Raw genomic sequence first — 23,048 nt, 5'->3', positions numbered from 1 at the left:
TTTCTTTAAGGGTGACATTTGTGCCTCTGCAGAGGTCCAGCACAAAGCTTATGCACTGCTCAAACCCCACTGCAAAGTTCTGAATGTGGGATGCATGGTGAATATTGATCTATACCCCAAAATATAGTTCATGTACTAGATTTCTGAAATGGTGTGTTGGCCTGTTAGACGGGAGCAGATCATTTAGATACAGGCACAAGCTATTAAGGCAAAATGGGTCTAACTGCCAAGCAATAGAGCATCCATCTTGGGGGTCGGGGCGGCGGCATTCTCCTAGGTAGCCTGGCTGGCCAACTGGGGAAAAACAGTCTGAAGCAGAAGAAAGACTGGGCTTTGTAGCACACTCCAAACAGATTTGGCATATTTTTGACAACTAACTTCTTTTAAAAGCATTTGTTTTCTTTAAGTATGCTAATATTATTAGCAGTGGGATAGATACCCACATTCCTGAATGTTTGTGCCTTTGGTATAGGTAATTGCACATATCAATACTCTTTCTCTATATGGTTGCCAACTTTGTGCTCAGCAGTTTGCAAATGCATTTTTGTGCATGTGATGGTTTCATGTGCAAATCTTACATGCACAGTTTAGACACCAACCTTTAAACATCTTCTCCACAGAGAAGTTTACTAGGGAAATCTCCCAGCTCTTAGTGTATTCTGAGTGCCTGGCTAATCACAGAAATCCATCTAAATCCTCTTCCAACAAGATGGATCGTGCTCTATGGCCTGGTCCTTGTTTGGGTGGTGGTAGGGTATTTTAGACATACCTATGGTCGATAGCCAAACAGTTTTCTCCATATATGGATATACATTTAAACAGACAGTTCTGATTGCCAAATACAATAAGTTTCATTAGTCCTGTGTAAATTAAAACTAAGGAATAAGATTGAGATCCAGATCCTCAGTTGGTGTAGATCCATTGGCATTTAGGGACCCATGCCAATTTACACCAGCTCAGGATCCATGGATGTTTGTATTGGAAGATCAGATTGGTTTATACTGGATAATCTCTGGAGATAACATAATTAGCACAAAAAATCCAAAATGTAATTTCTCTGCAGGATCCTCTCAAATCACATATTACTTATCAAGGAAGTTAAGGTCCAAAACAAGCGATAGGATTGCATTATTTTTTTGGTGTATTGCATCTGTCAGAGATGTGAAATACACATCACACATCTGCTTTTTGGGTGTGATATGGCATTTCCAATTTGGTATGACCTAGCCTGGATATCACAAAACAGCCGTAAATAATCTGGAGCTCACTCTTTTAACTTTACTGATATGCATGCCACATTGCTCACATCTTGGAAAAACAATTGCTGCTCTGTAGTGTTCTCTCCTTTTCATAAAAGAAGCTAAGGGAAAATTATCCTCTCTTATGCTTACCACACAAGTCATCAGGTTTAAAAGATCATGTCAAATGAATATTAATAGTCAGTGCAAAAAACATTAATTCAGTGTTATGACTCTCATTGTAACATGATGGCCCTCAGTTACTTGGGATAAATTCTGAGCTAAGGTATGTACACACTGAAATGCACATGGTATGTATCTGAGGGCCAAAGTTGGCACTCATTTTCTGTGTGCATATGGAGTTATCCAGATAATAGACTTCAAGACTTCAGTAAAGAAAATTGATAGGTAAGATCTTGTAGGAAGTCTAAAGGGTGGGGGGAGTTCAGGAGAATTGTCAGTTTTTAAGAGAGACATTATTAAAGGCACAAGAGCAAACTATCCCAAATCATAGGAAAGCTAGAAGTATGGTGAGAGACAACCCTGGCTTAATCAGGAGATCTTCAAAGACCTGAAACTCAGTCAAACACAAGTGGAAACTAGGTCAAATTACAGAAGATGAATATTTATTGAAAAAAAAAAAAGCATGAGGGGTCAAAATTAGAAAGACCAAGGCAAAAAAGATTAATCTAGCTAGGGACAAAATGTGTAACAAGAAAACATTTTACAAATATATATGAAGCAAGAGGAAGACCAAGGACAGGAGAAGCCACAGCAATGTCTGAAGTGTTAATTGCCTTTTGGTTGATATTTTCACCAAAAAGTTAGCATGACTAACATAGTGAACATCTATGTAAATGAGGTAGGACCTTAGGCTAAAATAAGGAAAGAACAAGTTAAGAATTACTTGGACAAGTTTAGATGTCTTCAGGCTGGCAGGGCCTGATGAAATAAACCCTAGAATATTGTGACAGACCTAGACTGGTTGGGTACAGGAATCTGGTAGAGGAAAACATACTGGACACCGGATGAATAGTTTTCTGTTCCCTGAATGACCAGGGCAGGGGCTGTCCCAATGCAGTCAGGAAGGTACTAGAAGCAGTTATGTCAGGCAGACTCCATAAGACAGCTGGAACCAATTAAGAACAGATTAGAAAAAAATCAAGGGAAACAGGCTACTCAGATCACCTGAAGCCTGTTTAGAACTGTCTGGGACTAGTTTAAAAGGATGCTCTTTCAGAGGGCTGGGTGGTAGGAACAGGGAGTAAGTAGGTGTGTAATGGGAAGACTGGGAGAAAGAAGGTGCACACTAAAAGCGCCAGAGGACAAGCATGGCCAGGGTGCTAGGAGGGTCTGTTTGGGGAAGTAGCCCAGGGAAGGGCTATAGCTCTGATGGTATAGGAAAACTACACGTTATAGGTGCCATTAGGGTCCCTGGGCTGGAACCTGAAGAAGAGAACGGGCCCGGGTTCTCCCTCCCCGCCCCCCCCGCAACCCACCCCACGCCTCTACAAAAATGCTCCCTAAGTAGGAAGACAGGGACTAAAGAGGGTTCTTACATCAAACCCGTTGACTGGCCGATGGTGAAAGTGAGTCAGTAAGCTGTAACCCTTTCCTCTTGTTGGGGAGAGAGGCTACACTGAGGGTTACAGCAAACCTCTGAGGCAAGCCCTAACCACCTAGAAGCACAGGACCCCCTGAGGCAAAGCTGGAGCTCTGCCACAATAATGAACTGGCTGAAGATATCGCTGAGCCATTAGCATTATCTTTGAGACTTCATGGAGGATGGGAGAGATCCCAGAGGCCTGGAAAAGGGCAAATCTAGTACCTATCTATAAAAAGGGGAACGAGGACAACTCTGGCAATTATAGACCAGTCAGCTTAATGTTGGTAGCCAGAAAGATAATGAATCAATTTGTAAGCATCTAGAAGAAAGTAAGGTAAGTAACAGTCAACATGGATTTGTCAAGACAAAGGATGTCAAACCAACCTAATATCCTTCTTTGACAAGGTAACAACCCTCGTGGATGGTGGGGACACAGTAGGTGTGATGTATCTTGATTTTTTTAGTGAGGCTTTTGTAAGTGTCTCGCATGACCTTCTCATAAGCCAAGTAGAGAAATATAGCCTAGATGAACCTATCATACAGTGGGTGCACACTTTATTCAGAGACTGGTTATCAATAGTTCATAACTGAGCTAGAAGGGCATATTGAATGGGGTCCTGCAGGGATCTGTCCTGGTCTGGTTTTATTCAATATCTTCATAAATGATTTGGATAATGGCAGCGAGAGTACACTTATAACGTTTGACAATATCAAGCTGGGAGGGCTTGCAAGTGCTTTGGAGGACAGGGTTAGAATTCAAAATCATCTTGACAAACTGGAGAAATGGTCTGAAATAAATAGGATGAAATTCAATAAAGACATATGCAAAGCACTACAGTTAGGAAGGAATAATTAATTGCAAAAATGGATATGACTGCTTAGGAACATGTACTGCAGAAAAGGATCTAGGGTTTATGTGGCATCGCAAAAGAAATATGAGTGAACAATGTAATATGTTGCAAAAAACCTGAACATCATGCTGGGATGTATTAGCACGAGTGTTGTAAGCAAGACATGAGAAGTAATTCTTCCATTCTACTCAGCACTGATGATGCTTCAGCTGGAGTATGGTGTCCAGTTCTAGGCACCACACTTCTGGAAAGATGTGGACAAATTGGAGAAAGACCAGAGGAGAGTAACAAAAATGATTAAAGGTCTAGAAACCATGACCTATGAGGGAAGATTGAAAAATTGGGTTTGTTTAGTCAGGAGACGAGTAGACTTGGGGCGGGGGGGTGATAATCTTTTAGGTACCTGAAAACTGTTATAAAGAAGAGGGTGATAAATTGTTCTCTTTACTTCTTGTCCTGCCCTCAGTGGTTAATGGGCTTAAATTGCAGCAAGGAAGATTTTAGGTTAGACATTAGAAAAAACTTCCTAACTAGAAGAGTAGTTAAGCACTGGAATAAATTGCCTAGGGAGGTTGTGGAATCTCCATCACTGGAGGTTTTTAAGAACTGGTTAGACAAACATCTGTCAGGGATGGTCTAGATAATACTTAGTCCCTCCTCAGTGCAGGGGACTAGACTGATAACCTATTGAGGTCTCTTCCCGTCCTACATTTCTAGGAGTCTGTTTAATGGCTCCCCTCAGGGTATGTCTACACTACGAGAGTAGTTTGATTTTACTTAAATCGAATTTTTGGAATCGATATTGCAAATTCGAACGTGTGTGTCCACACTAAGGACAGTAATTTGACTTAGTGTGGACTCACAAACGGGGAAAGCGTCGACATTGGAAGTGGTGCACTGTGGGCAGCCATCCCGCAGTCCCCGCTGCCATTGGAATAGTGGGTGGAGCCGCCAATGCCTTCTGGGTAAAAAAATGTGTCGAGGGTGCTTTTGGGTAACTGTCGTCATCCGTCCATCACTCCCGCCCTCCCTCCCTCAAAGCGCCGGCGGGAAATCAGTTTGCGCACTTTTCTAGTCAGTGACAGCGCGGACGCCACAGCACTGCGAGCATGGAGCCCGCTGCGACCATCGCTGCAGTTGTGGCCGTTCTCAACGCTTCGCAGCTTATCATACAGGTTTCCCTGAGGCCGATGCAGAAAAGTCAGGCGAGGAGGCTACGGCACTGCGGTGAGGGCCTGAAGTCTGAGAGTAGCACAGACCTGTCAGAAAGCACGGGACCCAGCGCCGAGGACATCACGGTGGCAATGGGTCATGTGGATGTTGTGGAACGGTGATTCTGGGCCCGGGAAACAAGCACTGACTGGTGGGACCGCATAGTGCTGCAGGTCTGGGATGAATCCCAGTGGCTGCGAAACTTTCGTATGCGGAAGGGAACTTTCCTTGAACTTTGTGAGTTGCTGTCCCCTGCCCTGAAGCGCAATGACACCCGGATGCGAGCAGCCCTGACTGTCCAGAAGCGAGTGGCCATAGCCCTCTGGAAGCTTGCAACGCCAGACAGCTACCGGTCAGTCGCGAACCACTTTGGCGTGGGCAAATCTACCGTGGGGGTTGTTGTGATGCAAGTAGCCAAGGCAATCGTTGATGTACTGCTGTCAAAGGTAGTGACCCTGGGAAACGTGAAGGTGATCATAGATGGCTTCACAGCGATGGGATTCCCAAACTGCGGTGGGGCCATAGATGGAACTCACATCCCTATCCTGGCACCGGACCACCAGGCCAGCCAGTACATTAACAGAAAGGGCTACTTTTCCATGGTGCTGCAAGCACTGGTGGACCACAGGGGACGTTTTACGAACATCTACGTCGGATGGCCGGGCAAGGTTCATGACGCTCGTGTTTTCAGGAACTCTGGTCTGTTTAGACGGCTGCAGGAAGGTACTTACTTCCCGGACCACAAAATTACTGTTGGGGATGTGGAGATGCCTATAGTCATCCTCGGGGACCCAGCCTACCCGCTAATGCCCTGGCTCATGAAGCCCTATACTGGCGCCCTGCACAGTGAAAAAGAACTCTTCAACTACCGGCTGAGCAAGTGCAGAATGGTGGTGGAGTGTGCTTTTGGCTGTCTCAAGGGGAGATGGAGAAGCTTACTGACTCGCTGTGATCTCAGCGAAACCAATATCCCCATTGTTATAGCAGCTTGCTGTGTGCTCCACAATCTCTGTGAGAGCAAGGGGGAGACCTTTATGGCGGGGTGGGAGGTTGAGGCAAATAGCCTGGCTTCTGATTACGCCCAGCCAGACAGCCGGGTGATTAGAAGAGCCCAGCGGGACGCGCTGTGCATCCGGGAGGCTTTGAAAGCTAGGTTCCTGAGTGAGCAGGGTAACCTGTGACTTTTAAGTTTGTGTACAGAGAAACTGAACCTGCCCCCGTTTCTTTACCCAGTTAATGTTGACTATCCTCTCCAGTTTCATACCCCCTTCCAACACACGTTTAGAAATAAAATCACTTCTACTTTGTTAATGAACACCAGTTTTTTTTATCACTGTTTTCACGGGAATGTTTTAAACCTGGGACGCAGACTGTGGTGGGGAGCGGGTGTAGTGTAGTGACGCAAATGACGCTTCTAAACTCCAGGATTGACAGGCTCCGCTGTGGTGGACTGGTTGTTTCAACGGAGCCTGTCACCCCTCCTGATCGGGACTGTGTGTATGGGGGGGCTATGTGACTTTGTGGCAGGGGGAGGACGGTTACAGATCCCCTGCTGCATGGCTGTGTGATCCAGGATAAGGACCGCCGCATAAGATCTGTAACTGCCCTCCCCCGCTACAAAGTCACAGAGCAACCCACCCCCCACCACAGAACATGAAAACCACCTCCCAGACTGACCAGGGTAACTAGTGACTGCACTGTGTATGTGCCCTGCTGCTGGACCTGCCCCCGCCTATGTACCCTGCTAAAGGTGACTGTCCTGTCCAATTACCAACCCCCTTCCCCCCCTCCTCCAAAAGAACATGATGGAAACAGTAATTAACAGAAACGTATTTTTTATTAGCAACTACACATGAAACTGGGAGGTGAAACTTGGACGGGGGCTTGTGTGAGGCGGGAAGGAAAGAACTTGTCAAATTTTGGGGAATGAGAGCCTTCTACTACTAGAGCTGTCTGCAGGGGTAGAGTGAGAGTTTGCATGGACTCTGCCGCCCCTCCTTCTTTGCACTTTGGGTGAGGGGGGTATGGGACTTGGTGGCGGGGGAGGGCGGTTACAGATAGACTGCAGCGGGGCTCTGTCCTCCTGCCTCCGTTCCTGCAGAACATCCACAAGGCGCCGGAGCGTGTCCGTTTGCTCCCTCATTAGTCCAAGCAGAGTTTGAGTCGCCTGCTGGTCTTCCTGCCGCCACTCTCCTCCCGTTCCATGTGTGCTTGGTGCATTTGGGACAAGTTCTCCCGCCACTGGGTCTGCTGTGCTGCCTGGGCTCGGGAGCAGCCCATAAGTTCCGAGAACATGTCCTCCTGTGTCCTCTTCTTCCTACGCCTAATCTGCGCTAGCCTCTGGGAGTGTGATGCCAGGCTAGGTTGTGAGACAGTCGCAGATGTGGCTGTGGGAATGGGAAAAAGGGAGTGAATTCCTCAGAAAGATAAATGTAGTTGTGAACAAAGAACATAGTCTTTCTCTGTGAACAAGACCATGCACAGCACCTATCACATGCGCACTCAGGACAAGGTCGAATTCTCGGCCTTCGCATTCAGTGCCTGGGGTCTTGCACTGCAGATCTGAGAAGTGGGGCAGGACACCAGAATTTGTGTAGCAGGCAGACATGGTAAGCCGTAGACTTGTGGCAGCTTAAAACTTTAATATTAGCACTGGCCTCCTTTCACATTGAAAGCAATGCCAGTCCCTGCTGCCAGCAATCCGGCAAGCAGGAACTCTGCCCCTGTCCCACCCCCTCGCTGCTGTCCCCGGGAAAGATCCCTGTATGCTGCCCCTCTCCCGCCTCCACCGCGTGGCTGCAAACCAGCGGTTACAGTTCTGTAAAGGAACGGGCAAGCAGTCCCAACACTAACATTCCCCTACCTAATTCAAAGCAGGTCACCATGAGCGACATCACCCTGATGAGGATCTCAGACAGTGAGAAAGAAAGAGTGCTTCGGGAAAGCCTCCAAAGACCAGGGCCGTATGCCGCCCTGCTCTGCAGGGCAATGATCCCTGAGTACTTGATTGTCTCGTGGCGCGGAAACGTGTCATACTACGGAGGACCCAATAAGGCCGCTCTCCCCAAGAACCTCATGCAACGGCTTTCCAATTACCTCCAGGAGAGCTTCCTCGAGATGTCCCAGGAGGATTTCTGCTCTATCCCCGGACATATAGACCGCATTTTACTGTAGCTGCACTGGCAGGGACTAAACAGTAGAGCGGCTTGGGCAGAACAATCATGCTAAACCGGACATTGTTAGATTTTTTTTCAATAGTTGCACTGCCCAGGACTGAAACATTAAGCGCCTAGGGCAAACTAATCACGAGAAACCCATTGTTGTTGTTCTTAATATTCCTGTTCTTTTAAAAATAAATGTTTAGATGTTTAAAACACTTACTGGCTGATCCTTCCCCAGATTCTGTGTCCGGGTTAACGGCTGGGGACGGTTGGTAGGGGATCTCTGTAAGGGTGATGAAGAGATCCTGGCTGTCGGGGAAATCAGCGTTGTAAGCGCTGTCGACTGCCTCGTCCTCCTCATCTCCTTCCTCATCTTCCCCGTCCGCTAACATGTCCGAGGAACCGGCCGTGGACAATATCCCATCCTCAGAGTCCACGGTCAGTGGTGGGGTAGTGGTGGCGGCCACACCTAGGATGGAATGCAGTGCCTCGTAGAAACGGGATGTCTGGGGATGGGATCCGGAGCGTCCGTTTGCCTCTTTGGTCTTCTGGTAGCCTTGTCTCAGATCCTTGATTTTCACGCGGCACTGCGTTGCATCCCGGCTGTATCCTCTCTCTGACATGTCTTTAGAGATCTTCTCCTAGATCTTTGCATTCCGTCTTTTGGATCGCAGCTCAGAAAGCACGGACTCATCGCCCCACACAGCAATCAGATCCAAGACTTCCCGATCAGTCCATGCTGGGGCCCTCTTTCTATTCTGAGATTGCACGGCCATCACTGCTGGAGAGCTCTGCATCGTTGCCAGTGCTGCTGAGCTCGCCACGATGTCCAGACAGGAAATGAGATTCAAACTGCCCAGACAGGAAAAGGAATTCAAATTTTCCCGGGGCTTTTCCTGTGTGGCTGGTCAGAGCATCCGAGCTCAGACTGCTGTCCAGAGCGTCAACAGAGTGGTGCACTCTGGGATAGCTCCCGGAGCTATTAGTGTCGATTTCCATCCACACCTAGCCTAATTCGACATGGCCATGTCGAATTTAGCACTACTCCCCTCGTCGGGGAGGAGTACAGAAGTCGAATTTAAGAGACCTCTATGTCGAACTAAATAGCTTCGCAGTGTGGACGGGTGCAGGGTTAATTCAATGTAACGGCGCTAACTTCGACATAAACGCCTAGTGTAGACCAGGCCTCAGACTCAAAAAGTAGTTGTCACAGTTGTATAAAAAATTGTAACTTTGAAAAGAGAGTCCTCTTACCGTTGGTTTGCCTCCTTAAACTAAGTCACTGAGATTCAGTAGTCAGACACATCATGTGCTTAATTGATTGTATCTGCCCTGCACAAGTATCAATGTACCATTGACTAAACTCCCAAAGACCTGCCCCAGCATGTACTGAGGTTCAGTGTATATCTTGGAAAGAATTATTTGGCGGAAGTCTCTTCTATGGTTGTTACAAAGCCTTGGTCAAGAGTCTGTAGGTGATATTACCAGGACAGTAGAACAGCAAAGCTCTAGTCTTAAAAAGTTGACCTGAGTACAGTTTTTCACTAAAAGGCCATTTCAGAGCTGTCCCCTTGATTAAAATAGATTAAAAAAAATTGTGACGGGGGCAAAACACTCTTAATTCATGTTAAGATAATGCCAAATTGATTTTTAAACCAACACATTCATTTTAGGTCTGAGAATATGCATGAGCTGTTTCAGTCCAGAAGGTAATATTGAGGGAAGTGATAAGCACCTGAAAATTGGGGCTTATAATGGAAATGCCTTCTGACTCCAGAGTTGCTAATTTGACACAATAATATAATTCTATTTATTCTTGCTGAGAGATGCTGCTTAACCTTCTTGCCATTAAAGAAAAATGGGTACAATTTTAAGTCATGTAGGAGGAGGATTATATCTTTCCCAAGATGCAGGGCCGGCTCCAGGCATCAGCTGAGCAAGCTGGTGCTTGGGGCGGCAGATTGTTGGAGGCGGCATTCTGCCCAATCCTAGGGCGGCACGGCTGCTTTTTTTTTTTTTTTTTGTTCTGCTCCGGCCGCCCTGTAGGGGGCAGCGGCGCGGAGAACTAGAGCGCCCTGCAGGGCAGTCCTCTTCCTTCCCTCCCCGCCGACTGGAGCGGAGCCCTTGCAGCAGGCGGCAGGAAGCGGCGCAGCAGGAGGGGCCGCGTGGCAGTGCCCCTGCTGTAGCCCTGGCCACCCCCTTCTCTCTCTCTCCCGCCCGCTCCCTCCCCCTCCCCCCCCCTCAGCTGGTCCCCCTGCTCTGGCCGTGCCGCAGGTGGTTTTTTTTTTTTTGCTTGGGGCGGCCAAAAAGCCAGAGCCGGCCCTGCCAAGATGTTCCATTTGTATGGAACTCTAATTTTCAGAGACTGCTCTAAATCCATATTATGTTCTTGACATTCTCCTTGACAATGTTTGTACTGTGACCTTTACATTAGTAGAGACATGTGCAAAAGTATATTTATCCAGCCATCTGTTTAGTGGTTCCACATCTGAAGAGGCTGCTGTGCAACAGTTATTCTACCTAAAGGCTAAAATAACTGTCACCTCAACTGGCCTTCATTTAAATCAGTTTCTGGATGGATGGATGGGATTTGTAATAGTGCACTGTGCTAAAATAACCCCTTCTTCAGGGGACTCAATTAGTTCTGATGCATAAAAGATTGGATACTATTTGGAGTGTGGAGGCCTGACCAGTGCCCACTGAAGTCAACAGAAAGTCGTCTTGGACAAATTGGTGGATTTTTTTTGTTTGTTACTTTTTCAGCCCCAGAGAGTACATCTACACAGCAGTGAGTCTCCAAGCTCAGGTCAACAGACTTGGGCTTTGCATTATGTGCTAAAAATAGCTGTGTAGGTGTTAAGGCTTAGGCTGTGGCACAGGCTCTGAGGCCTAGGGAGGGGGATATTCTTAGCACTGTCAACTGGGGCTCAGAGACTCGCAACCATGCGCTGTGTAGCCATTCTTCATGTACATCACTTCTCTGAAATAATCACTGCAGGTTTCCTGGTAGAATCTGCCCCCTGAAATTCTATATAATCCTGGATAAAGTTAGCTCATAGAGGGTACATTAGTGAGTGTAAGCGGGTGGCTTGACCTGTACAGGCTGGAGGGCCTGGGATTAACTCTCCCTGAGATTAACCTTTTGTGGGCCCAGCACCAAACATATTTGTGGCTCCCAATGGGAGCAACAGAGGATGGAGTGGGGAGGTTGGTCCCCGGAGTGAGGCGCCGGCTGGGCCAATGGAGCATGGTATGGTGGGGGCGGCTCTACTCTGCCCAGCCCAGTTCAAGGGCACTTTTCACAAACCGGCAGTTGCAGATGCACACTGGCCCATGTGGCCCTGTGCTGCCAGAGTGCCCCTTCCCTTTGGGGGCGGGCCTGGGCAGTGCCCCACAGTCCCCTGCCCAACACCACCTCACTCCCTAGGCCACCCCAGAGAGGAGTGGGCGGGGGGGGGGGAGAAGGGGCTGGGAGAATAGAGGAGTCAGTGGGCTGGCAGGATCTCAGGGCAAAGTGCAAACAGAGCAGGCTGGGCTGGGCCCCATGGCACTGTTGTAAACTCGGTATTGCTGTGGCTAGCCAGCCCTGATTACTGAAGGAGGCACACCTGACAGGGATCAGGTGATTCCCCCATAAAGAGTAGCTGGAAGCTGAAGTGAGGGGAGAACTCAGGGAGAGCAAAGACTGCTGGGAGTGAGGAGGCTCCAGCAGAGTCCTGGGATTTGTGACTAAGGGTTTATCTGCACCAGTGGTGCCCAACCTTATTACACAGGCGTGCCACATAATCTGTTTGGCACACAAGGTTTCTACATATTTTAATAAGATTTAAAGTCACTTGTATTGATTTATATTTGAAGTTCAGTTAGTTTTGTATGTATTTAGATAGGTTGTTTCTGTGTTCGATATTGTCTATTTACATACTTGTGTAAACTAAAATGATGTAAACATGATGAAAAAACGCTAATGAATCGGCCGTTAGTATATTGTGTTGAAGCAGGCTGCAGGCATTATGAAATGCTCTGGTGGGCTGTGTATGGTCCACAGGCCATAGGTTGTACACCCCGAGCTACACTGTCCAGCAGTTTGGACTGCGGGGGTGTGAATAGCCATGCGCACCAAGATGCTGCACTGTAACTCACTCATGTGGATACTGCAGATGCAACCCATAAGGTTCCTAGTTTGCCTTCATGTAATCCTCTTCAAACAGGACTACGTTAATGTGAAGAAGGAACCTGCTAGTTCAAGTCCCTGGCATCCACACGGGAGAGTTACAGAGCAGCACTTCAGTGCACCCTGCAGTCCGAACTGCAGGACAGTATAGATGTAGCCAAAGATTCCAGCTAGGAAGTGCTGGCAGTAGCCTGCTAAGGCAAGGGAGACCCCAAGAGAACAGGGGAAAGACAGCAAAAGCTCTCCAGACAGGGAGGCTTGGGAGCAGGAAGAGAAGCGTTTGCTTGTTGGACTTTAATTTGGGACTCTGTTTTATCTGTAGTTTATATTTTGTGAATAAACCCAGGGGTATTTTGGGCCTAGAAAAAGAGAGTGGAGTCTGCATAAGGCGCCTTTGTGGAGGAAACAGAGGCTGGTGTTGCAGGATGACTTCTGGCCATGTGGGGTTGCTCACAATGTGGTTGCCCTTGTTACAGTGCGGAATAAAGTGAAGATTATGAATGAAATTCTGCCCTCAGTAATTCACATGCAGTCCCAGTGGGATTGCACAGATGTAAAGAAGATGTCAAACATGCCTGTTACATTTGCTAAACTGAACCTGAAATTTTGCTTGTTTGTTTTTTTAGGTTAGCCAATATACCAAAGCAATTGAAATGTATGAACAGAAAATCCGAAACCTAACCATCAAAGTGGAACATATGGAGTTGACCAGTGTTTCTTACAGTGAGTTGGACTTTCAGTTGCTGAAACTGGAAATCAATGAAATGGAGAGACTGGTCACTCAGCTGAAATCCACACTTGTTGGAAGCAATGTGATTGTTGAACAACTATACGTGGAGGTAAAGTATGAGGGTTCTTCTGCCATTCAGAAACATTCAGTTCTGTTACTCCAGTGAAATTTGGAATGTCTCTACTATTGTCAGTGGAGTTAAAGCAAATCTTGGCCGTAAGCATGTGTCAAGGCTGGATCCCCACTTTGAACTTTAGGGTACAAAGGTAGGGGCCTGCATGAAAACTTCTAAGCTTAACTACCAGCTTAGCTCTGGTTCTGCTGCCACCATTTCAATGGATTCCAGTCCTGGGAAACCTTGAAAAACCTTCACCAAATCCCTGGTGAATACAGATCCAAACCCCTTGGATCTTAAAACAAGGAGAAATTAACCATTCCCCTCCTTCCTCCCACCAACTTCTGGTGAATACAGATCCAACCCCCTTGGATCTAAAACAAGGAGAAATTAACCATTCCCCTCCTTCCTCCCACCAACTCCTGGTGAATCAAGATCCAAACCCCTTGGATCTTGAACAAGGAAAAATCAATCAGGTTCTTAAAAAGAAGGTTTTTAATTAAAGAAAAAGGTAAAAACCATCTCTGTAAAATCAGTATGGAAATTAACCTTACAGGGTAATCAAACTTAAAGAGCTCAGAGGACTCCCCTCTAGTCTTAGGTTCAAAGTACAGCAAACAAAGAAAAACACTCTGGTAAAAGGTACATTTACAAGTTGAGAAAACAAAGGAAAACTAACACGCCTTGCCTGGCTATTTACTTACAAGTTTGAAATAGGAGAGACTTGTTTAGAAAGATGTGGAGAACCTGGATTGATGTCTGGTCCCTCTCAGTCCCGAGAACGAACACACTCCCAAACAAAGAACACAAACAACAGCCTTCCCCCCCACCAAGATTTGAAAGTATCTTGTCCCCTTATTGGTCCTTTAGGTCAGATGCCAGCCAGGTTACCTGAGCTTCTTAACCCTTTACAGGGAAAAGGATTTTGGAGTCTCTGGCCAGGAGGGATTTTATAGTACTGTACACAGGACAGCTGTAACCCTTCCCTTTATAGTTATGACAGCATGTTAGCATGTTTCTTCATATATGGCAATTTTTATCATTTGTGTGACTGAAAGCTAAAGTTCTAGGATGCTGCTATGTTAAATAAATATACTGTCTACATTATCAGAATAAATATTAATTTATGAGCACCCATGCCTAAAACCTTCTGTGCTCCAACAAATATAATTTAAAACTTAACTTATTAGGGTAGTGACCCAATCAATATAAAATTAAGAACCCTTTCCCAATATTAAATAAATCAAATTTTCAAAATTGTTATCACTCACTCACCTGGAGTGAATAATTGCTTTTGATGGTAAGTAAAATATCATTAGTTTCTTCACTGTCTTCACAGTTTTCTTGTAGTTACACACTAGCTTGAGACCTGATGTTCATGCTAAAACTTATTCTTGGGAACATTTCCTAAAACTTGTTCTGCGGCACCTTTTTTGAAATGATAAATCCAGCCTAAAATGTTTGTGAAATAAAGATGACTGTAATTTAAAGTCATGCTGAATTTTTATTTCTCTAGATCAAGAATCTGACTCTCATGGTAAATGATCTGGAATCATTGGACAAAAACAATATCCTTGCAATCCATCGAGAAATTGTAGCTCTCCAGAATCGATTGAAGGAATGTGAAAAACATAGAAATCAAACCACTACACCCTCCTATTTCCCACCAGGTAAGCATTCTGTGTATAAATCACATGAGGAGGGATGGGAGAAGTAGGAAGAAGACTGAGTTAAATTAAATGAAAATAAAGCACAGGTCTTGGGAAATTTGCCAGACATGTACTAACCTCTCAGCAACAGGCTGATATGAAAGATGAGGGCAGGAAACAAACACTTTCGCATACTCTTACTGTTCTCTTTTAAACCCTGTTATAAGCCTAGCCTTCACAGCCTCCTCAGGCAAGGACTTCCACAGATTGCTTGTACGCTGTGTGAAGAAGAACTTCCTTTTATTTGTTTTAAACCTGCTGCCCATTAATTTCATTTGGTGGCCCCTAGTTCTTATATTATGGGAACAAGTAAATAACTTTTCCTTATTGACTTTCTACACACCACTCATGATTTTATATACACCTCTACCCCGATATAACACGACCCAATACAACATGAATTCAGATATAACGCGATAAAGCAGTGCTCTGGAGGGGCGGGGCTGCGTGCTCTGGTGGATCAAAGCAAGTTCAATATAATGCGGTTTCACCTATAATGCAGTAAGATTTTTTTGGCTCTCAAGGACAGTGTTATATCGAGGTAGAGGTGTAGTACAACAGTATGAAAAATAATGTTTTCCCTTCTTTCAAACTCTTTTTGTGCGGCTTTTCTATTAGCTCTGATCATGGATAACTTCTGTGAAAGTGATCTGTGTCTTGTCAGTGTCACTCTACTTCTGCTTGGAAAATTTAAGCAGCAGCTGATGCACTGGAGCTGTTTGTATGCAGACTCAAGAAGACAACATTGCATAGTTTTACATTTGATTAATATGCAGAAACTTATTCTGAGCCATAAAGGCTAGAATCTTAGCGTGAAATCCTAGCTCCATTGAACTCAGTGGGAGTTTTGCCAGTGTCTTCAATGGAACCAGGTTTTCACTCCATGTGGTTTTTTTTTTTTAGGAAGTTTAAATTCTGTAGCAATTAATAGCTTTCCTTAAGGGAAAGCTTCCCAGTCACTAATGAGTAGGCAAGAGGATTTTTCAAGCAATGTTACTCCCTCCCTTGTATGCATTTTTATGACTTCTGCTTTAGAATAATTTGGCAAAAAGAAGGTATTAAAATGTTCATAATACAATGGGGGAAGAAGACTGCTTTTTCACCTGTACCTAACAATTTGGCTAGCAAATCAGAGGTAAACCAGACTAATAACAAAAAGTTTGGAGAAACCTTTGAACAAAGCAGAGCACTTTTCACTGCACATCTATTACCTACCAGCACTTGCCTCCTACCATCTTCAGGTCAGTTATTTCAAGCTTCCCATTAGCAGGAGAGAGGAACTGGTGGAAATACATTCTTCCCTCTGTGGCCTCTTCAGGGCTTGCCAGCACTGCAAGCAGCCAGTGCAGCTTGTCTCTGATAGGAAAAATGAACAGCACCTTCTTGTTGGGTCAGATGATCCGGGGAGGGGAAAATACACTCCTTGGGAAAGGCTTACCAATGGTTCAGTGGAAAGTGTAGGGTTTAAAAAGCATTTGAAGGGCACTTCATTGATTTATTGAGGGTGATGGTATGGAGAGAGAGGCTGCCTCTTTCTTGACATGCCTGAGAACAAGTCTTTCTTACAGTTAAAAAGTGTTAAATCCTTTAACATTAGTGCTGTGGTCAGCAGATGTATGTGAGAGGAGGAGGAGGAGGGGCTCATTTCAGCATTGGTGGACCTCTTTCTGGTTGACTTGAATGTGGCATGCCTGCAGAGCACAGCAGCTTTCTTAGCACCGGGAATGACACGGAAGGCCAGATCCTGAGCTGGCATAAGTTGCCATAACTCCATTGATTTTGGTTGGACTATGACTGCTTATACCAGTTGAGGACCTAGCCAAGTACTTTTTGGATGGTTTCTGGGTGCAGTTCCCCCATTGGCACAGGAGCTGAAGAAGGCTCCTAGTGCAACAGAACCTCGGTGGTTCTCATGTTTGGGGCGGGGGGGGGGTGAAGCTGTGGAGAGGCCATAGGGAGGGACTCTGTCTTGTGCATGGTAGAGGTAAGTTGCCACCAACTTCAGATAGCTCAAAACAAGGCTTGGTGGCAATCTGGAAGCAGGGTGGGATTGTGATTTCTGGGTGTGCTATTAGGTAGATCCAGTGATGATAAACCATGCTGAAGGGGAGTATATCAGTGCCATGGTTCCTACTCCAGCCCAGGACTGGAATAGCAACTGTGGAGAGACTGGAAATTTGCCAGTCTGTTAGAAGTGGAGGTGTACTACTGTGGAGTAGTACTACAGTACTACTACTACTGTGTAAATACCTAGATAGAGAGACAGATTCAGATCCTCAGCCAGCTGTATAATTGCCCACACAAAGCCTGCCTAGCCTGACTTTGTGTGCATAGTGGGGAGGGAAGGAAGGAAAGGGAGCAGATGAAATGCACTTTGCCGTGGGCTCAATCTTTCATTTCATGTCATATTGTTCAAAACTTTCTACAGAAACAGAGTCCAGTGTCACCTTTGGGCATATGCCGAAATAAATGTTAGTCTTTAAGGTGGCACCGGACTCCTCGTTGTTTTTGTGGATACAGACTAACACGGTTACCCCCGATACTTAAAACTTTTTACAGTGATTGATTGCACACACAGTACAGTCCATTTCCTTAACCGAGAGAAAGTGGGAGGGAGAGGTTGCTGTTTGAGAAAAGGGGGCGAATAAGTGAGTTTGTTGGATTTCATGGATGGGTCCCTTTGGAGGCAGTGCATGGCTGCTCACACTAGACTACCAACACTCCCTAACGCCTTTAAGTGGTTAGGCACAGTTTTCCATACATTTCCTCCACACCCTTGATTCCTGTCAAACTACTTCCAGCTCGTACTATATTTATAATATTTGTATTACACTGACCCTTTGTCCTGTTTTCAGATCTGTTCCCCCCCCACACACACCTTCATATTTTGGTTGGGTAAAGTGGACTTGGGAAAGCCTGAAAAACTCCTAACTTGTCTAGGGAGGGTTTAATTAAAGTTACTCGCTCTTGCAGTACTTTGGAATACAGCCCCTCAAACACTGCATCCCAAGGTGCTGCTCACTGACATGCTGTGTAGAGAGAGCAAGTCTCTTCTCAAGCAACCTATCAGAAAGAAATTACTGTTCTCCATCTAGCCTGCTCTCTGACTGCAGTTTTCTAGTGCATGGCCCAGTCCAAGATAGGATTCAGTAAATGTGCTGATAATAAAAACTCATTACTTCTACCATGCATGCAGCAGTTTCCAGCACCTCTGTCACTAGTTACTGCCCCAAATCAGCAGATTTCGTGCACCCCCCCGCATATAAGTAAAGCTGGGATGTAGGAACAGAAATGGCTATGGTCTGGCTATCTTTTGCAGGTAATGTAGTGGTGCCAGTTATTTGAAATGTCAATGACTTAATTATGGATATGCTAATTTAGGGCTGGACATTTCCATGGTGTTTGTACAAACACAGGCCCACTCCAGCAATCTGACCCAGGTGGATGGATCCCTGTTCCCCTGATATCAGTGTGAATCAATATGGGTGTAAGGGTCTGCCTGCATGGGTCAGATTACAGGACTGGGACCAAAATGTAATATGTTCCCTTCCCCAGGGAACTTACTATTTCTGGGTTGGATGGTGTCTCAGCCCTTTAGAAGAGGTAGCACATTGCTGGGCTGCCCCAGCAGCAACACAGGAAAAATTGTGGTCCACGGAGTCCCATTTCCCCTTTCTGCCTTGTTCTTCAGGGGCCACAGGCCATGTTCCCTCTAACTTTCTCCATCCATGTGCAGAATTAATTGTATGTGCACCAAATTACCGAGGTAACGTGCAAATGTGCACCACCACAAAAAAACTGTATCTATATTTTAAAAGTTACCATAGGGATAAGTACTCCAGCCAGGACAGGTTAGGAATTTTAGAACTCACTACTCAAAGAATTAAATTTCTTAAATATAAGAGAAATAAAAATTATGAAATGCATAGACAAGTCAAAACACTCAAATAACAGAACTTTGAAAGAATAAAATTACAGAGAATATATGTGCATTGCAGGAAGTAACAACAACAATAATAATACAAGTATGTGTTGGGAGGTGTGTGTGTGTGTGTGTGTGTGAGGGACACACACACACACACAGGTTGCCCCTTTAAGTATGCTGCCCCTTTAAGTAGATTGGTACTCACCAGTCTGAAGCCTGCTTGTTCAGACACAGCAGGAGCCGCCAGCAAGCTCCATCCCACTTCCGAGTCTTGTCGTGTCCCCCCCACGCCCTGCTCTAAGAAGATGGGGTACATGGGCAGGAAGGGGGACACCCTGACATCAGTGCCCCTCCTCTCACCCCCACTCTGCTCAGCAAGCAGGAGGCTGCCAGGAGCAGCTGGCCAGGGGCTCCAAGGCAGAGGGCAGGAGCAGCGTGGCCATAGGTGGAGGGGTACCTGAAGTGTGTGGCACTTGATAGACTGCTGGGCGGCTGCACAGCCACGCAGCTTGGCAAGAACCCAGGGCACAAGGATATCAATTCACTGCTGTCACAACCCCGAACCTGCCAGCTTAGCTGTAGTGACTGGCACACTGGGTCTATGGAGCCATGGCTTCCCGCCCCTCCATGCTCACTCCTCTTCCCCTCAGAAGTGGGTTAGTAAGCAGACGTGCAGTGCTGCTTCCCCCTGCACCTCCTGACCCAAAGTCTGGGTAGCCTGTGTGGAGGAATAAAGCATATGTGTTTTCTTGGCTCCCTCTACCTTATTCCCCCACATGAACATGCAGCCCACCTCTGAAAAAGAGACAAGATACGGCATTAACCCTGGAACTTCAATGATCAGAGGCCTAACACAGTAAAAAAGGAGTTAAAAATGCTAAAGTCTGAATAATTCATATGGATTTATTTCAAGTGTCTCCCAATATTTACAAAATGACATGACACTTTGATTCTTTTGTGTATTTTTTTCCAAAAGATCCAGACAGGAAGGCAAGTTAGGATTAAATAAACAACAATGAATTCCTCTGAACCTGTGCAGAAGACAGAGAACCCACCCTGACTACCACAAAGAGGGTTGTTTTTTTTAACACTGTTTCTTGGAGAGTTTTCAAAAATCAAACATCCACTGTATGGAACCTCGCACATTTTCTCATGTAATTAAACTGAACGTGTTCCTAACTTTATTTTAATAATTCATGCCTGGTTTCATAAATAAGAAACAAACAAGTGTTCAGCAGAGAGATCTCTTTAAGGGAAGAAATAATAATTTATTATTTCTTTTGTAAGAAAAGGTCTCTATTGAACATGTTTTTTTAATTTATGATACAGCACAGTAATTACTAAAAGTTGGAATGGGTTCAGTTTAATGACATGAAAAATTGAGGTTGCATATATAAGAGTTTAGTAATAATGTTTTGCCCTTCATCCAAACTCTCTTAGTAGTACCTCAGTACCAGCAATATTATTTCAAACAAACCACAGATTTATAGAGAATTAATATCCATTTAATTTTGAAATAAGATCGCTGTGAGTTAAGTTCAGTAATAGTCAATATGTCAACAGTTAAGAACAAACCATAACACTAGAGGTAGCGATACACAATAGAGAGATAAGGCAAATGGATCAAATTGATTTATGGAGTTGGCAGGTTGCAAGCCACTTTGCATCATCATCTGCATTATCTTTCTTGCACTGCATTAGTTGAGGTATGAGCACCTCCAAACATCAGTATGTGTGACAAGTACTGAGGCCATGTTCTTAGCCATGCTAATTGCCATTTCCAGAGCTACAGCCCTGTGCCTGCATTGTGTGCTATATCTGGAAATGAGGTCTCAGGTCTCAGTGGTCCATTCATTCCCAGTCAGTGAAGCACTTAAACACGTGTTTAAATGCTTTGCTGAATCTGAGCCTGGTAGTGTTTTTCCGCAAAGGAGCAAAACCCAGGGCTACACATCTTCTAGAAGAGTGTCCCCAGAGGAGAAAATTGATCAGGGGGAAGTTACAGTAGCACAGAATGGCTGTAACCTCTGCTCTGGCCAACCAAGCCCCACAAATGGCTAGTGCTGACCAAGAAGGGGCATGATGCAGGTGGCTGGGGGAGGCAGCAATTCAACACAGTCTCTCTGCAGCGTCTATCAGCAGGGCTGCACAGAAGCCCTGGGAATAAATGAAATCTGCTTCCCACCCACGGCAGTGAGGGCAGTGAGTGAATTCCTGATCCCCACATGCTTTGGCACCAGGGGTCAGGCTGGAGGAGAGAGGTGTGGGAAAAGAGATACAACAGAAGAAAGGAGACAGTGGAGCTTAGGAAAGCTGGAAAGACAAAAGCAAAAGAAAGATGATGAGTTTCACTGCAAAACCGTATTGCATAGGTTGCCACAAACTTTACAATTCCAGTTAAATACACATTAGCATTGGATTCTGAAGACATTACCAATAGTTAGACTGAAAGGCCATAAAGATATTGTCCTGCCTCTAGGCCAGTGCATCCCTCTATCTGAATGCTGATAAATCATCACTGCCAGGAATAAATTGGATCCCTCTATTTCTGAAGAAAAAATGTTTTGCATTTACAAGCAGCAGTTTTCTCCAAGTGGCAGGTGTGTTCCAGTCATTTCCCAGGGAGCGCATCTTCAGACAAGCCACAAGGGTTTCTCCCCCCTCTTCACATTGCTCTGTATTTTATGGACTGCTCAGAAGATGTTTCTGGCCATGGGCACCTGCTCATCTGGGCCTCAGTGGCAGTATGAGTTTCCTGATTCTGCTCCACTGATGTTCTTCAACCCTCCATAAGAGGGACCAGCTTTAGGTGTGAGAAGATAGTTCTGTCTTTGTTTATTTCTCTCTGTTCTCAATGCTAATAAGGGGGTGATGATGATATTTGTGCTGTGGCCACTTCTCTATTAGGAATAGACTAAGCGCAGCAACTCTTTTCACATAGGCTTGCAAACAGCCATCAAATGGTAGTCACTGAACAGATAAAATAGAAGTGATTGTGTCAAAGACACCCCATCCGCTAGAGCATGTGCAACCTCTGCACTGATTTGATATCATCAGCTGTTACCCTGAATTGATCAATTAATAGCTACATGAAACTCAGGTCTTCGCAGGTAAACTTTACTTCACCTCTAAGAGGGAGCATTGTCTAGTGGTTAAAGCACCTGACTTTGAGTTAGGAAATGTGGGTTCTAGTCTTGGCACTGCCATTCACTTGCTGTGTGACTGTGCAGGTCGCTTAACATCTGTGTCTCCGGTGACCATGCCTTTAAAGGGGGGAAAAACTGGCACACATTCATGGTGGCATCTTTTAGGGCTGCAAAGAGTCAGACAAAAGGATACTTTTATTTTTAAGTGTGCTGGTGTCACCACTGCCAGCTTCTGACCCAGGGAGACCTGCATATTTTGGAGTGGAGGATTTTTTTCCAATACTTTAGTGTTCTGCATTCATTGTGAAACATTGAACAAGTGTCATCAACAGTCGCTTTGAGCAAAGGAACAGCTTTGATAGCGTTTACTTTCATTCAAGTTCTCTTCATTCCAGACATTGTTCATTACTCCGAAAGCTCATTCCACTGGGCTGTTTGTTCTCAGTAAACAGTGCAAATTCTACTCAGCATAGCAATACATCTTGAACAAGCATTGTGTAGCTATAAAAAAACAAATATTTTGGCTGATGGAATGAAAAAAAACAACAACAGGCTATTTCAGTTATCCTGAAGCTCTTGGGACATCATAAGAAAAACCAAGACTGTCCTGGTTGAACTAGGTTGTATGGTCACTTTATAGTTACCTTGCATGTAAACTGGGGATATTTACCTCCACCTTACAGACCTGTTGTAAGGCTATGCTCATTACTATCTGAATTGCTTTGAGAGCCTCAGATGGAAGCTCTCGAAGTATTGTTTTCAAGTGGTGATTTTGACAGTAACATGCTAATCTGAAATGAGCCTCTAGAACTAGTGCTGCTAATTCTCCCTCCACCTTCCAAAACTCACTGCGGTTCAGTGAGACAAAATGTTCCTTCTTGCTTCCCATATTTCCAGAACTGTGCTCCACTGCAGGACCAAATGACCTAAAATGTTTCTGAAATGGTATTTTCTATGTGATTTCCCAGCCCAGCGGGGTGCAAAGCATAGACTAGGTGGAAACAGAAAACTGGTCACTTGTCTGAAACAGAAGCGAATCACTTATTTACTGCAAGTGAGTACTGACTAAAAACTGAGATCTCTAAAATGTGTTGCTGGATCGTTGGCTGTTTTTTCAGTATGTCCCCAGTTCTAGTGGGATGACCCCTGTATTTCAGTCAGACTGGAACAGCTACAGAACTGAA

At 45.3% G+C, this 23,048-nt stretch overlaps 1 protein-coding gene across 5 annotated transcripts in view; it reads left to right on the top strand.

Moving 5' to 3' along the window:
• Nucleotides 1-23,048, top strand: part of LOC101935734 (olfactomedin-4-like) — a 253,106-nt gene that overhangs the window by 153,480 nt on the left and 76,578 nt on the right. For 2 of the 5 annotated variants that reach the window (XM_065578764.1, XM_065578765.1), the window contains exons 3-5: nt 12,866-13,078; nt 14,601-14,754; nt 22,833-22,918. In XM_065578764.1, the coding sequence (XP_065434836.1) occupies nt 12,866-13,078; nt 14,601-14,754; nt 22,833-22,918 (453 nt within the window). Of the gene's footprint in view, nt 1-12,865; nt 13,079-14,600; nt 14,755-19,694; nt 19,912-22,832; nt 22,919-23,048 lie in introns of those variants that run through there. The other 3 variants (XM_065578762.1, XM_065578763.1, XM_065578766.1) reach the window with 2 other exon arrangements.

Source organism: Chrysemys picta, unplaced genomic scaffold (genome assembly GCF_011386835.1).
Source record: "Chrysemys picta bellii isolate R12L10 unplaced genomic scaffold, ASM1138683v2 scaf1, whole genome shotgun sequence".
Classification (NCBI taxonomy): Eukaryota; Metazoa; Chordata; order Testudines; family Emydidae; genus Chrysemys; species Chrysemys picta.
Note: the sequence above shows the minus strand (reverse complement) of the source record. Positions and strands in the feature narration are given on the sequence as shown.